This window comes from Sycon ciliatum, chromosome 13, assembly GCF_964019385.1.
Source record: "Sycon ciliatum chromosome 13, ocSycCili1.1, whole genome shotgun sequence".
Taxonomy (NCBI): Eukaryota; Metazoa; Porifera; class Calcarea; order Leucosolenida; family Sycettidae; genus Sycon; species Sycon ciliatum.
In genome coordinates this window covers 19391741-19404240 of record NC_088655.1, presented here as the reverse complement: position 1 = coordinate 19404240, position 12500 = coordinate 19391741, and the positions used below count along the sequence as shown (strand labels likewise).

At 47.9% G+C, this 12500-nt stretch overlaps 1 protein-coding gene and 10 non-coding genes across 11 annotated transcripts in view; 3 read left to right on the top strand and 8 right to left on the bottom strand.

Moving 5' to 3' along the window:
• Positions 1-12500, bottom strand: part of LOC135829883 (multidrug and toxin extrusion protein 1-like) — a 34299-nt gene that overhangs the window by 10186 nt on the left and 11613 nt on the right. Inside the window, exons 11-15 of the mRNA XM_065342266.1 lie at positions 8004-8101; positions 7485-7582; positions 6145-6258; positions 4652-4719; positions 1-4 (exon numbers count right to left, since the gene is read on the bottom strand). The exon at positions 1-4 is cut by the window's left edge and continues 105 nt beyond it. Coding sequence (XP_065198338.1) covers positions 1-4; positions 4652-4719; positions 6145-6258; positions 7485-7582; positions 8004-8101 — 382 coding nt within the window. The remainder of the gene's footprint in view (positions 5-4651; positions 4720-6144; positions 6259-7484; positions 7583-8003; positions 8102-12500) is intronic.
• Trnak-uuu (transfer RNA lysine (anticodon UUU)) lies at positions 674-746 on the top strand. Its single transcript has one exon. It is a non-coding gene; the product is annotated as a tRNA-Lys (tRNA).
• On the bottom strand, positions 1084-1156 carry Trnak-uuu (transfer RNA lysine (anticodon UUU)). The gene has a single exon. It is a non-coding gene; the product is annotated as a tRNA-Lys (tRNA).
• Positions 8502-8574, bottom strand: Trnar-ucg (transfer RNA arginine (anticodon UCG)). Its single transcript has one exon. It is a non-coding gene; the product is annotated as a tRNA-Arg (tRNA).
• Trnar-ucg (transfer RNA arginine (anticodon UCG)) lies at positions 8674-8746 on the bottom strand. The gene has a single exon. It is a non-coding gene; the product is annotated as a tRNA-Arg (tRNA).
• Trnar-ucg (transfer RNA arginine (anticodon UCG)) lies at positions 8844-8916 on the bottom strand. The gene has a single exon. It is a non-coding gene; the product is annotated as a tRNA-Arg (tRNA).
• On the bottom strand, positions 9014-9086 carry Trnar-ucg (transfer RNA arginine (anticodon UCG)). Its single transcript has one exon. It is a non-coding gene; the product is annotated as a tRNA-Arg (tRNA).
• On the bottom strand, positions 10374-10446 carry Trnar-ucg (transfer RNA arginine (anticodon UCG)). The gene has a single exon. It is a non-coding gene; the product is annotated as a tRNA-Arg (tRNA).
• Positions 11159-11231, top strand: Trnar-ucg (transfer RNA arginine (anticodon UCG)). Its single transcript has one exon. It is a non-coding gene; the product is annotated as a tRNA-Arg (tRNA).
• On the top strand, positions 11324-11396 carry Trnar-ucg (transfer RNA arginine (anticodon UCG)). Its single transcript has one exon. It is a non-coding gene; the product is annotated as a tRNA-Arg (tRNA).
• Trnar-ucg (transfer RNA arginine (anticodon UCG)) lies at positions 12408-12480 on the bottom strand. Its single transcript has one exon. It is a non-coding gene; the product is annotated as a tRNA-Arg (tRNA).

Here is a 12500-nt window from a genome sequence, read left to right as displayed (position 1 = left end):
GTATCTGACAACACAGAGTGAAGTTTACACAAAGAACAGAACAGTCATTACGTTCATTCCGTTATGGTGTCAATGAGCATTTACTTGCAAAGTTCCCCTGATCCAGTCGTACAGGAGCACGTCTTTTTCGGCACATTGGCCAAACCAAGAGTACATGAAATCCAGAGTCTGCAGCTTCTGCCTTTTTCTGCATGGCCGTCTCTCACGGCGAAATTCCGGGATAACATCATATTTGGTACAGATCTGAGGCGGCAAGTGGTGTAGTGCTTACAACTGAGCTACAGTTGTGCAGAAAAGACCTGCTTGAATCCTGCTTGTAACACACTGCATCACTATAATGATGTAATCGAGTAATTTCGCCGTGACAGCAACCCATCAGAGCTGCACACTCTGGGTGTCATGTACTCGTCGTCAAACTGCTCTTATAGCCAGGCACCAACTGTACAGGGAAGTCAGACACAATAGAGAGGTGAAGATGCACGTTGTTTCCGACGTGACGCGAAAGTTCAGCTCGCGTTATTTGGCTCGTGCGTCGAAAAACAACGCGAGTGACCTGCAGCTCACGTCGAAATTCGGAGTTTTACGCCAAATTTGACGCGAAATTGCACGTCACATCGGAAATAGCGTGCATCTTAACCTCTTTACTGTGTACACTGACGCTAGCGCTCAGTCAGCCCGGTTAGCTCAGTTGGTAGAGCATCAGACTTTTAATCTGAGGGTCAAGGGTTCGAGTCCCTTATTGGGCGACCACATTTTTTTGCCTCCTTTCGAGCACTTTCGCACATTTTTTGTGAGTACGGCTGTTGGAGATCAGGCCATGCTTCTCGGCTCAATAACCACCACCAATAACGGATTTGTACAATTACGCTCTTTTTCCCGTCCATCTGATTTCCGGCATGTTTAACAGCATAGTACTTTTTCTGTTCAGTTTTCTTCTGTTTTTCCTTTGCATGTGTGCTGATAAAACAAAAAAACTTCGCCATGGGACGATCTCCCCCGGAGACTCTTCTTGCTTGCGTGGGTTTCCAGCGATTCATGCCCCCCTCCCCCCCCCCCCCACAACCAAAGAAAAAAAATATTGGTCGCCCAATAAGGGACTCGAACCCTTGACCCTCAGATTAAAAGTCTGATGCTCTACCAACTGAGCTAACCGGGCTCCACAAGATGTACTGTGACTGTACACAATTAGTTCAGTCGGCTTCCAGAGGTCCTGATTGTCCAGCCACAAAAAACGTGGGAAGGACATTACGGTAAAGCAGGCGTGTGCGCCGGTGCCCTTCAAGGGGGGGGGGGGGTTCTGGGGGCCTCCTGTGGGAAAATTTTCCAAAAATGAAGCAAAATCCTGCATTTTGAGCGAAAAAAGGGGGATTCCGGGCACCCAGGAACCCATACGTGGCACATGCCTGTAAAGTACCGCGAGAGCCTTGCTATCACGGAAAGGGAAAGGAAAATGTACAGTGGAGTGCAACTACAGTACTGGTAACTGAAATCCGACCCACTCAGCGGTGCGCTCACATCGCAAAGACCCGAAATAGAGGCCGCTAGAAAGTGAACGCGCCGCCCAGAGAGGTCGGATTTCCGTTGCCAGCACCGTCAGTGTGTTTGGTGTGAGAACCTTAGTATAGTAAGGTTACGCTAAGCATGTTATGGCAGGGGCGTGGGAAGGTATTTTACTGTGGTACGGTCAGCCAACTAAAGTGCAATTTACCCGTGGGGGAGGGATGGCTGAGGCGAAAATTTTGGCAATTTAGAGTCCAAATCAGTGCATTTTATTGATTCACGGGGTTACTTGGGGCAAATAGTGGTAGGGTCAATACCGTAGTGACCGTACCGTGTGCGACGCCCCTGTATGGGGTGTGGAGCCCGAATCTGCTTGAAGGTAAACTGAGCACGGATTGACTGCGCAACGTGCGATGTGTGTACAAGGTGTGTGTTGTACGACGCACAGACAGGACACCTCCTCTAAACGCACCACGCCGAAAGGGCGGTTGTGGTGGAGCACGCTCGCAGAACTTCACGGTACCACGGTCGTGGACATTGAAATCCGGTGAGACGACCGTGGCGGGCGCCATTACCGCCTTAGCTCGTACTTCCTCCGTTAACAAAAACTTCGTGATGGATTTTGATGGATATGAAAACGCTTAGAACAGGTCAAGAACAGTTTGTATCGACTGCAAATCACTAGACGAAGGTGAATCGGCCTATGTACAGCGGCTTTACAAGAGAAACTGTTGGAGGAAAGAGCAGAAAGTTCAGTTTGCGTCGCTTTCGCTCGACTCATTTTGACCTGCGTCGCTGTCGTCATCTGCTGCCCCGCGAGTCGTCATCTGCTGCACACGAGTCGTCATCTCTCTCGAGTCGTTGTTCAGCTCGTTTCAGCCTTGCCTCGGCTTCTTTGATCACACTCCGCTGACCTTGATGTCGCCGTCGGTCAAGTAAATTGGCTTTCAAGCTGCGTGATCCGCCGCGATGGTGATTACTCGTTTCCACGAGGGAGTCGTGAAAAATATTTTACGACTCCCTGGTTTCATCTTCGCTCTCCAGAACTCCGGGAAACGAGGAGTAAAGGCACAGCCAAACTGATTCCATTTTCTCTAATGGATACCCCTGCCAGAACTGAACGGCAGCGGCTAGCAAGTCCAGTCGACTTTCTTTAGCCATGAGACTCGCATCGGACTGCAGACTTCTGAAAGAATGCATGGTCATCAGCATTCGAATCTGGGCTTTGCGCAGTTTGAACAAGAACTTGAGTTCAGAATTAGTTTTCATTGAGCCGTGCGATCTGAGCAGGTCCTTGTTCACTCGCTCATTATGTGGGCTCGCTGCTCCGTTTTATCGCTCTCTATTGCTCTCCAACTCACTTAGTGCCAAAGTGGTAGAGAGGCCAAGCAGCGCAATATCCCCTCGGAGAAGTGGTATTTCAGTTTCGCTCGCCAAGACTGTCATCACCTACGTTTCCACAGCGCAACCATCGATTCCGCTCGACTTGTTGTGAAAGGTCGATTTCCTTGCTTCGTACTTCTTTCTTGGCATGCCAGGGAAGGGCAAGAAAGTGATTGCGACTCATTGCACGGCAGTTTGTGCCCAAATCACCCCCTCCGAAATCCATCACGAAGTTTTTGTTACCGGAGGAAGTACATGCACCGTAGTTCACAAAGTGTCTGAAGTCCTTGCTGCTAATAGTGCTCACTACCTCAAAAAGGGAAGAGCGTACTACACAAGGCACAACAACAGAGACCAAAACACGTTCTCGTTACTCCGAGTGTCGTGTTTTTCAACACGAAAAGTGTCGTGTTTTTTAACACGACACTCGGAGTAACGAGAACGTGTTTTGGTCTCTGTTGTTGTGCCTTGTCGAGTGTAGTTCATGTACTTCTTTTGGAAGTACATGATGTAAAAAAAAAAAAATAATAATAATAATAATAATAATAATGGACCAGCAGTGCTCGCGGCTGCAAGGCCAGCTCCCCGTGGTCGCTTGTCTTCTCAATGGATTTCAATGTCCGCGACACTAGCAGACCATTTCACAACACAACATGATTCCAGCATGTGCAGAAATGCGATGTTTACACTACCAAGAGTAGATAAACAAGAGTGGGCAACTCCGCATCTCTTCTGCACAATCTGAAGATACCCCGACCCACGGTGGAAATTTAGGTTGACGTCACCTTTTTCAGAAAACAGAGCATTCTGCCGCAGAGCAGTGTGAGAGCACGTGCTGGGCACCGACCTTGTAGTTTAAAGCCGGCCAAGTGCACGAGGCAAAACTTTCCAAAAAGACTCGCAGCGCGTGCGTCGTAGAAAAGATGATGTCGACTAAAAAACTCCGCCGTGGGCCAACCCATCCGCGAGTTGCACACTCTTGTGTATCTACTCTTTGGACAGTAGTAAGCAAAACTATCAAGTTGGAATTGTTCCCTGCACCGCTCAACCACACACGTGTGAAATGTCACACATGTACATGCGGACGAGTGACACGCATGTGCACGCGCGTTGTGTGAGCACACGCGTCTGCACACACGCACATGCAGTGCTGCCAAATAATTTTCGCCCAAAATCGGACACCCTTCACCGCCAAGGCTGGCCACATGGTGCGAATTTTTCTCCTCGGCAATTTTTTTACAGAGAATTCAAAATATCGCCTAAAACACCATGAAAATTCGCGTTGTTGCCATAGTAACCCCGGAGTTTTCATGAATTTTGTAATGATGAGTGTGGTCGCACACTGACTCTGTACGAGACTGTCAGCGTACATGCCATCCAGCCTGATCCAGGCATGTTACTTTGCACTTCCACAGCCAAGCGCTAGCCTTTTTAGAAGCAAATGTACAGTGATTTGTGCCTTCAGTTGCGCTGAAAAGTGAAAGTGCAGGACTTCTGCATAGGGAAGTAATGATCTCCGACAGTTTGGCTGCTTTTCGGACGTTTCCCTTTCGGACCGGTTTTCGGAAGAGCCTTCAAAAATCGGACACTGTCCGAAAGATCGGACGGTTTGGCAGTACTGCACATGCACACACACACACATACACCCCCCCCCCCCACACACACACACAAACACACACATACATACACATACACACACACACGCACGCACGCACACACATGCACCCCCCCCCCCCCCCCACACACACACACATCAGCAACTACTGACCATAAACGTGATGACAAACAGCTGATAGACCACAACACTGACAGCGATAGCTAGATCCCCTAGCACACCTACAAACAGTGACACACAGACACGATTGCTGACACATCCAGCAACAATCACAGTACTGGTACTGTAAAACCGGAAAATTTTGCTGGAGATTTATTTTCGGTAACTTCGGTACAGGTAGATTTCACCTAAAATAAAAAGGCAACCTAAAATTCAACAATTCCATGTCACACGGTGTGCAAAATGCAGTTTGGGATCAGGAAAACCGTCTTTTACCGAAATTTTCGCACTAGCGAACCGTTGATTTTGGGAATACCGAACATATTACCGTAAAATCCCGCCAGAGCGCCCCTACCTCCTCGACGCTTCAGGTGGGGAGGGGCGGATGGGCGAGTCCTACTTGCCGCATTCAGTGCAACATGAAAAAGTACTCACCCTACGAAAACTGTTCATGCATCTCGTACACCGACCAAAGGTCAAGACAAGAGCCAGGAGTCGAACAGACCCGACAAAACGCAGGGTTTGTGCGATCCCTGGTCAGGAGGGTGGGCACTGTTGCGTACATTTCCAACGGGGTCGAGCACGCGTCTGCAGTGCAGTACGGCATCACAGACTGCGACAGAGTCATACGAGGATACAATCAATCACGTCCCTGACAAGAAGTCAGGGAGGGGCGGATGGGAGAGACGGGGCGCTCTGGCGGGGTTTTACGGTACACCACTGAAAATTCCCAGTTTTACTGTATAAGTCCCCTTATCCCGGCTTGTTGGGATCTGCACACTGGTTGTAAATAGGAATCGCCCATAGTGCGGAGCATACAAAATATTTCTTTTTAATGTTTTCATTGAAAAGCCAAAATTCGGGACTTGGCATGAGGTCAGAAAGGAGACGGACGTGCCCGGATCCGGGGAGTTTAATTGAACGCATAAATTGCGGCATGCAGAAATGCACGCGTAAACACATGCACAAATGCAGGCATACATACGAACACACACGGACATAAAAGACAACCCCACACGCACACGCACACCATTTGACCATTTGACGCCCATCGCCGGAGGCAATGATAGCGATGCTACAGCCGAAGCCATAGCAGCGTGTGCTGGGATTGCACCATTCAACAGCTTGCAAGGCTGAAGAATTGGCCGCCACTATTCAGCCTGGTCTACACCACACAGCTATGAAGTGGCTTTTTCTGGCCAGTGAATCCCTACTTTTTGGTCTTTTTTCATTTTTTTCCCGCACACACATCACACCACATACTCCGGCATGCACTGGCTGTTGGTAACCACCCAGGAGAATGAAAGAAAAGTCAGGAGGAGTCTGAGAAAGAGAAGAAAGACGTGTGTGACCATAATCGTCGGGAATCGAACCCGCAACCTATCGATTGGAAATCGCTGCACATACCACTGCACCATATGGGACACACACACGCACACACACGCACACACACGCACACACACACACACGGCAGTGTGCAACCGTACCTGAAAGAAGGAGCACGATCTCGTAGGTCCACCACTCAATACAAATCATCAACAGCCCGGAGATGGCCAAATGCGTGAACGGTTTCCATTCGTGAATACTCTCCCACTTCAAACCTAATACAAGGCGAAAGAAAATGAGTTGAACTCGGATGGTTGGCCAAATTGATTATGGTATTAAAAAAAGGGAAAGGACAAAATGTTACGAGTTATGACTACCTGTTTTGGACAGTTAGTCATAACTCGTAACATTTTGTCCTTTCCCTTTTAGCAGAAAAAAATAACAAAGAGTTGTGGCCCCTTTGCAGTACCCGTCAGCCTAATGCGCAAATTGATAAATGCTCCCCCCCCCCCCCCCCCCCCCCCTCTCCATTCTGCTCCTTGAAGTAGCTAGTGATTTCTGCCTTGAACAAAAGACAACAAAAGGAAAGATCCACCACAGAAGCAGCATGCTTGCTACATGATCAGGCGTGCGTCCATGATGCACCAATGCATGACGTAAGCGTCCATGATGCACCAATGCATGACGTAAGCGTCCATGATGCACCAATGCATGACGTAAGCGTCCATGATGCACCAATGCATGACGTCAGCATCCATGATGCACCAATGCATGACGTAAGCGTCCACGATGCACCAATGCATGACGTAAGCGTCCATGATGCACCAATGCATGACGTAAGCGTCCATGATGCACGAATGCATGACGTAAGCATCCATGATGCACCAATGCATGACGTAAGCGTCCATGATGCACCAATGCATGACGTAAGCGTCCATGATGCGGCGACGTACACATGAACCGAATGCATCTGGCTGGATGCATATACCGTAAAAGTCCGTAAATAAGTACCTGCCCGAAAGAAATACCCCCTTCATTCTTTTGGCTCTGTCTGTTAAAGTCAAGTCAAGCCCGATAAACATACTGCCCGAAATAAGTACCGGTACAGTGCAAACATGCAGCACATAGCATGTACATCTACATGAAAAGTGACTTCTCCACTACACACAAGTCAGGTCCGAAAGTTAGTTCGTGCCCGAAAGTCACTACCCGCCCGAAAGTTAGTACGGGTGTGGTCCCTAAATTCGAAAGTAAATACGTACTTATTTACGGACTTTTACGGTAGAGTGGGACGAGCGCACGCATGCATAATACAACACTTAAACGTACACGCACATGCCCGAAAACAGACGTTTCATCATTTTGCGAAACTGTGGCAATACGCCCAGTGAGACTGCAGATTTTCCCTTGCCTATGGTGAAGTAAAAATAAAGCTAAACAAACAAACAAACAGACGAAAACACGATCACATTGCACCATCGCCGGTTTGCGCATCACTCACCATCCCACGTGTTCACGTAAAGTTTCCGCTTCCAGATGTAGAGCCAGGCGATGATCGGGTACGAGGTCATTCCACACAAGTAGCCAATCGACACACCCCTGCGTAACCATGGCGAAGAGCACACCATAACAACCTCACAGTACTGGCAGTGGCCGCAGAATGGGGGGGGGGGGGGGGCATCCTCTTATTTTTCATGTATTACAGTCTATGGGCAGTTGAGTCACCGTGTATACATTGGTATGCTGTGCTTGGTGAAATTCTAGCCTGGCCGTTCTTCGGCGCACGACACTACCCAGCACACAGCATGTATGCAATTGCAAACACATCCATTCTACTGTCGCAAAAGAAGGATCCACGAGCGTGATTCGAACCCAGCACCCATGTCTTTCCGGGACAGCGCTCCACCGATTAGGCTACAGGGGACCACACACACCCGTCGCTCCATCTTGCTACACCACTTGCTCCACAAACACGGTCGGCATGAAAACGACAACAACAACAGTGAAAAGAGTGACATACTTGACGCCGAGGCCCAGGTACTTGACACAGACGATGTTGGCGACGAACGTAACAACGTTGCCAAACACACCGAACAGAACGGTCGGATACATCATACCCTGCAGAAAACACACACACACACACACACACACACACACACAATAGGAAATGAATTATTTTTTAAAGGATCTATCGAACCCACAGTCTTCTGATGCGAAGTCAGACGCCTCATGTTTGACCCCCTCTGATGCTGTAGATCAAATTATAGTCAGTTTCAAAAAGATTAGCAATCCTGGTGATCGCCCGGGGAGTTTGCCGTCTTACCGTATGAGCGCTCGAGCGCTGCCTGGAAAAACTCACTGTGAACTCGAAGAAATATTCCGCGCGAAAGCATGAAAAATGACAACTCACTGACGTCGGTACTCGTACATGTTCGTCTGGTTTACAACAAACGAAACAGACTGTAGAATATATTCCAATGGGTTGAAATGCAGTGAACGAGACAAAAAAATTATATAGCGACCACGATGGGACTCGAACCCACAATCTTCTGATTCGAAGTCAGACGCCTTATCCGTTAGGCCACGCGGTCAGCTCCTGTTTGACCCCCTCTGATGCTGTAGCTTAAATTAGAATATATTGCAATGGGTTGAAATGCAGTGAACGAAACAAAGCAAAGCAAAAAGTATGGCGACCACGATGGGACTCGAACCCACAATCTTCTGATTCGAAGTCAGACGCCTTATCCGTTAGGCCACGCGGTCTGCTCCTGTTTGACCCCTCTGATGCTGTAGCTCAAATTAGAATATAATTATTGCAATGGGTTGAAATGCAGTGAACGAAACAAAACAAAAAGTATGGCGACCACGATGGGACTCGAACCCACAATCTTCTGATTCGAAGTCAGACGCCTTATCCGTTAGGCCACGCGGTCAGCTCCTGTTTGACCCCTCTGATGCTGTAGCTCAAATTAGAATATAATTATTGCAATGGGTTGAAATGCAGTGAACGAAACAAAACAAAAAGTATGGCGACCACGATGGGACTCGAACCCACAATCTTCTGATTCGAAGTCAGACGCCTTATCCGTTAGGCCACGCGGTCAGCTCATGATTGTCTTCCACTGATGCTGTAGCTCAAATTAGAGTACAGTCGTCCCTCTCTAATCCGACACTTGTTTATCCAGCACCCTTGCAAACCAGCACACTTTCTGGCAAAACGGATTTGTTCAGTTCATTTTCTACGATTTAATCCGACACTTGAATTCCGCCTCCAGCAGCGATTTTCCGCAACAAATCGCTCAAACTGCACATAATTCGGTTTTCTAATCCAGCAGTTGTACATCGCATACCGTACGGGAGCACAGCTATGTCAGTTTGGTCAGTGCATGAACTACTTATCAGGGAGCATTCCACACATGTAACATACACTTGGGATTATCCTATGCACTGTATAGACATGCACTCCACAAAGTACTTGGATTGACACGGAAAATCCCTGCGTCTTGACGTACGACACAAACATGTATGTTAGTAGGTGGGCCGGGTTGGAGGACAGGATTTGATAATCCAGCACCCTTGTTTATCCAGGAGAAAATGCCGTTGCAAAAGGTGCCGGATTAGAGAGGGACGACTGTATATTTTAGCTTGTCAAAATTCAGATGGGGAGAGAAAAGAAATGGAGACAACGATGAGACTCAAACACAATTTTCTGATTCGAAGTCAGACACCTTATCCATAAAGACCGATTCACAATACCACCAAGAGTCCATAACCCCCCAGAGTGTGCAACTCGTGATCCTTCTCAGCACAAATCAGTGCCGCAACGAAATCCAAACTTCATACGTCATGTAGTGAGTAGCGGATGTACCAGATATGCACATGGCCCCATCCGCCCATGCTTGACTATGGACCGGATGACGCAATGTTTGGATTTCGTTGCCCCAGACCCCAACCTGGAGTTGCACACTCTGGGGGGTTATGGACTCTTGATACCACTTTTCGCGACTTGACACGCGACTTGCGACAGTCGCGACAAAAAAATGCCCGTCGCGAGCTGTCGCACGGTACCTGTCGCAGAAGAATGTTCAACTTTTGCGACATGCGACGTACATAAATGGAGTGCAGGTTTCTACTCTGGGTGCACGTGCAGTGCACATGCAAAGTACTACTAGTGCATTGGGATATCGCTAACGCCAAAAAAAGATCATAAACTGTGTGCCACAGTCACAGCTTGTCGCAGGTGTCGCACGTGGCGTCGCGAAAAGTTTTAATTTGTGAATGGGCCTAGCTAGGCCACACGGTCAGCTCATGTTTGCCACCTACTGATGCTGAAGCTCAATTTGGAGTATAATGCGGTTAAAATTCAGTGACGGGACAAAAAAAAAAATGGCGACCACGATGGGACTCGAACCCACAATCTTCTGATTCGAAGTCAGACGCCTTATCCGTTAGGCCACGCGGTCAGCCCATGATCACAGTCTGATGATGCTGTACCTCAAAATAGTAAAAACCAAGTCTCAGAGAATGGACTGTTGCGACCAGGCTGCGAATACATCACGGCTACAACACGAGAGCAAGCCCAGTAGGAGCCCGTATTCAACTCAGGGCAGAGTGTGCGGAGTGCGCGTGCTGCCGTCATAGCGTCACTTGACTGCATCACGGCGCATATGTATGCACAGTGCTAGTACACTCAGTGCTACTGAAAGAAGGTCGAGCGTCGTGAGTCAGTGAGCACCAAACCCAGTACAGTCAGCCAGCACCAAGCCCAGTATAGTTTGAACACGTCGACAATTTGTAGACTTCCTGTATGGCTTTTTTAAACTTAAGAATCGCGCACCCAACTCGAGAGGGAAGAAGACAAATGAAATGAAAAGATAAGAGGTCTTTTAATAGGAATATTGCAGTTGCAAGCTGACCGCGTACGCGGCCTAACTAACGGATAAGGCGTCTGACTTCGAATCAGATGATTGTGAGTTTTGAGTCCCAACATGGTGGTCAGTGCTTTCTTGCTAATCACCAAAAATATTTCTGCCAAGGTAATGTTGTGTTGTGAGCTGCCGTTGGAGTGAAAAACTCGTCAGCGCCTTCTAGGTTCGGCCTGGTACCATAGCTCAGACGGTTAGAGCATGCTGTGGGAGGTTGAGGCATGCTGTCCGCGGCTATCTCATACAACCTGACCGCGTGGCCTAATGGATAAGGCGTCTGACTTCGAATCAGAAGATTGTGGGTTCGAGTCCCATCGTGGTCGCTATTTCTTTTGTTTCGCAAACTGAATTTTAACCAGCTAAAATATACTCGTCTAATTTGAGCTACAGCATCTGTGAAGGGCAAATATGAGCTGACCGCGTGGCCTAACGGATAAGGCGTCTGACTTCGAATCAGAAGATTGTGGGTTCGAGTCCCATCGTGGTCGCTATACCTTTTTCTTGCTCGTTGCACAGACTTTGTGGTGGTGACTTTCAATATATTTTAGTGTCGGGACGGATGTTCTTTATTAGAGAACTCTGTATGAGGTGCATACTATATCTCCCTGATTAGTCGATATAAAAAGTTGCACCCCCACTTTGAGATTTGAGCCATATTGTTTCCATGCATGCATGTATAAAGTACTGATCCAGATTTACTCAATACTGTTGTCTGATGATCGCTTTTAAATAATAGTGCGTGAAACTCAGAGTTAAAACACTTTTTTCGTCCTCTTATTGTTTTGAACTAGCTCTGCCTCTCGGTATTGAGCACTCTCTTGGACAGCCTGGAACCTCTCTGTTTTACGATACATGCATGTAAGTAGGATGTCACACTCGATTGTAGTCGCTTCCCCTTCTTTGCCCTTGCAAAGATTTAAAAAAAAACGTGAGCCTCTACAGGGGCATCACACACGGTACGGTCAATACGGTATTGACCGTACCACTATTTGCCCCAAGTAACTCGAGAATCAATCAAATGCACTGATTTGGGGTCTAAATTTCCAAAATTTCCGGCTCAGCCACCCCTCCCCCACGAGTAAATTGTACTTTAGATGGCTGACCGTACCATACGAAAATACCTTCCGATACCCCTGCTCTACCTGTCTAGATGTCAACAAGACAACTGTAGGCCAGGTGTCAAACTACCAGTAAGTAGATCAACTGCACCGTCGAGTTTACGTGCTCCACGTGGGATCAAAATATCAAAATAGTGAACGATAAAAGGACTTGGAGCGACCACTGCATTGAAACAATATCGCTCACATCTCAACGTGGGGGTGCAACTTTAAATCGATTGCGCCTTCTAATCGGGGAGATACAGTATGCACCTCATACAGAGTTCTCTAATAAAGAACATCCGTCCCGACACTAAAAACATATTGAAAGTCACCACCACCAGCACTCTAATCAGGCTAAGTATTTGTTTTGTGTTTGCAACGCGCAAGAAAAAGGTATAGCGACCACGATGGGACTCGAACCCACAATCTTCTGATTCGAAGTCAGACGCCTTATCCGTTAGGCCACGCGGTCAGCTCATATCTGCCTTAAAC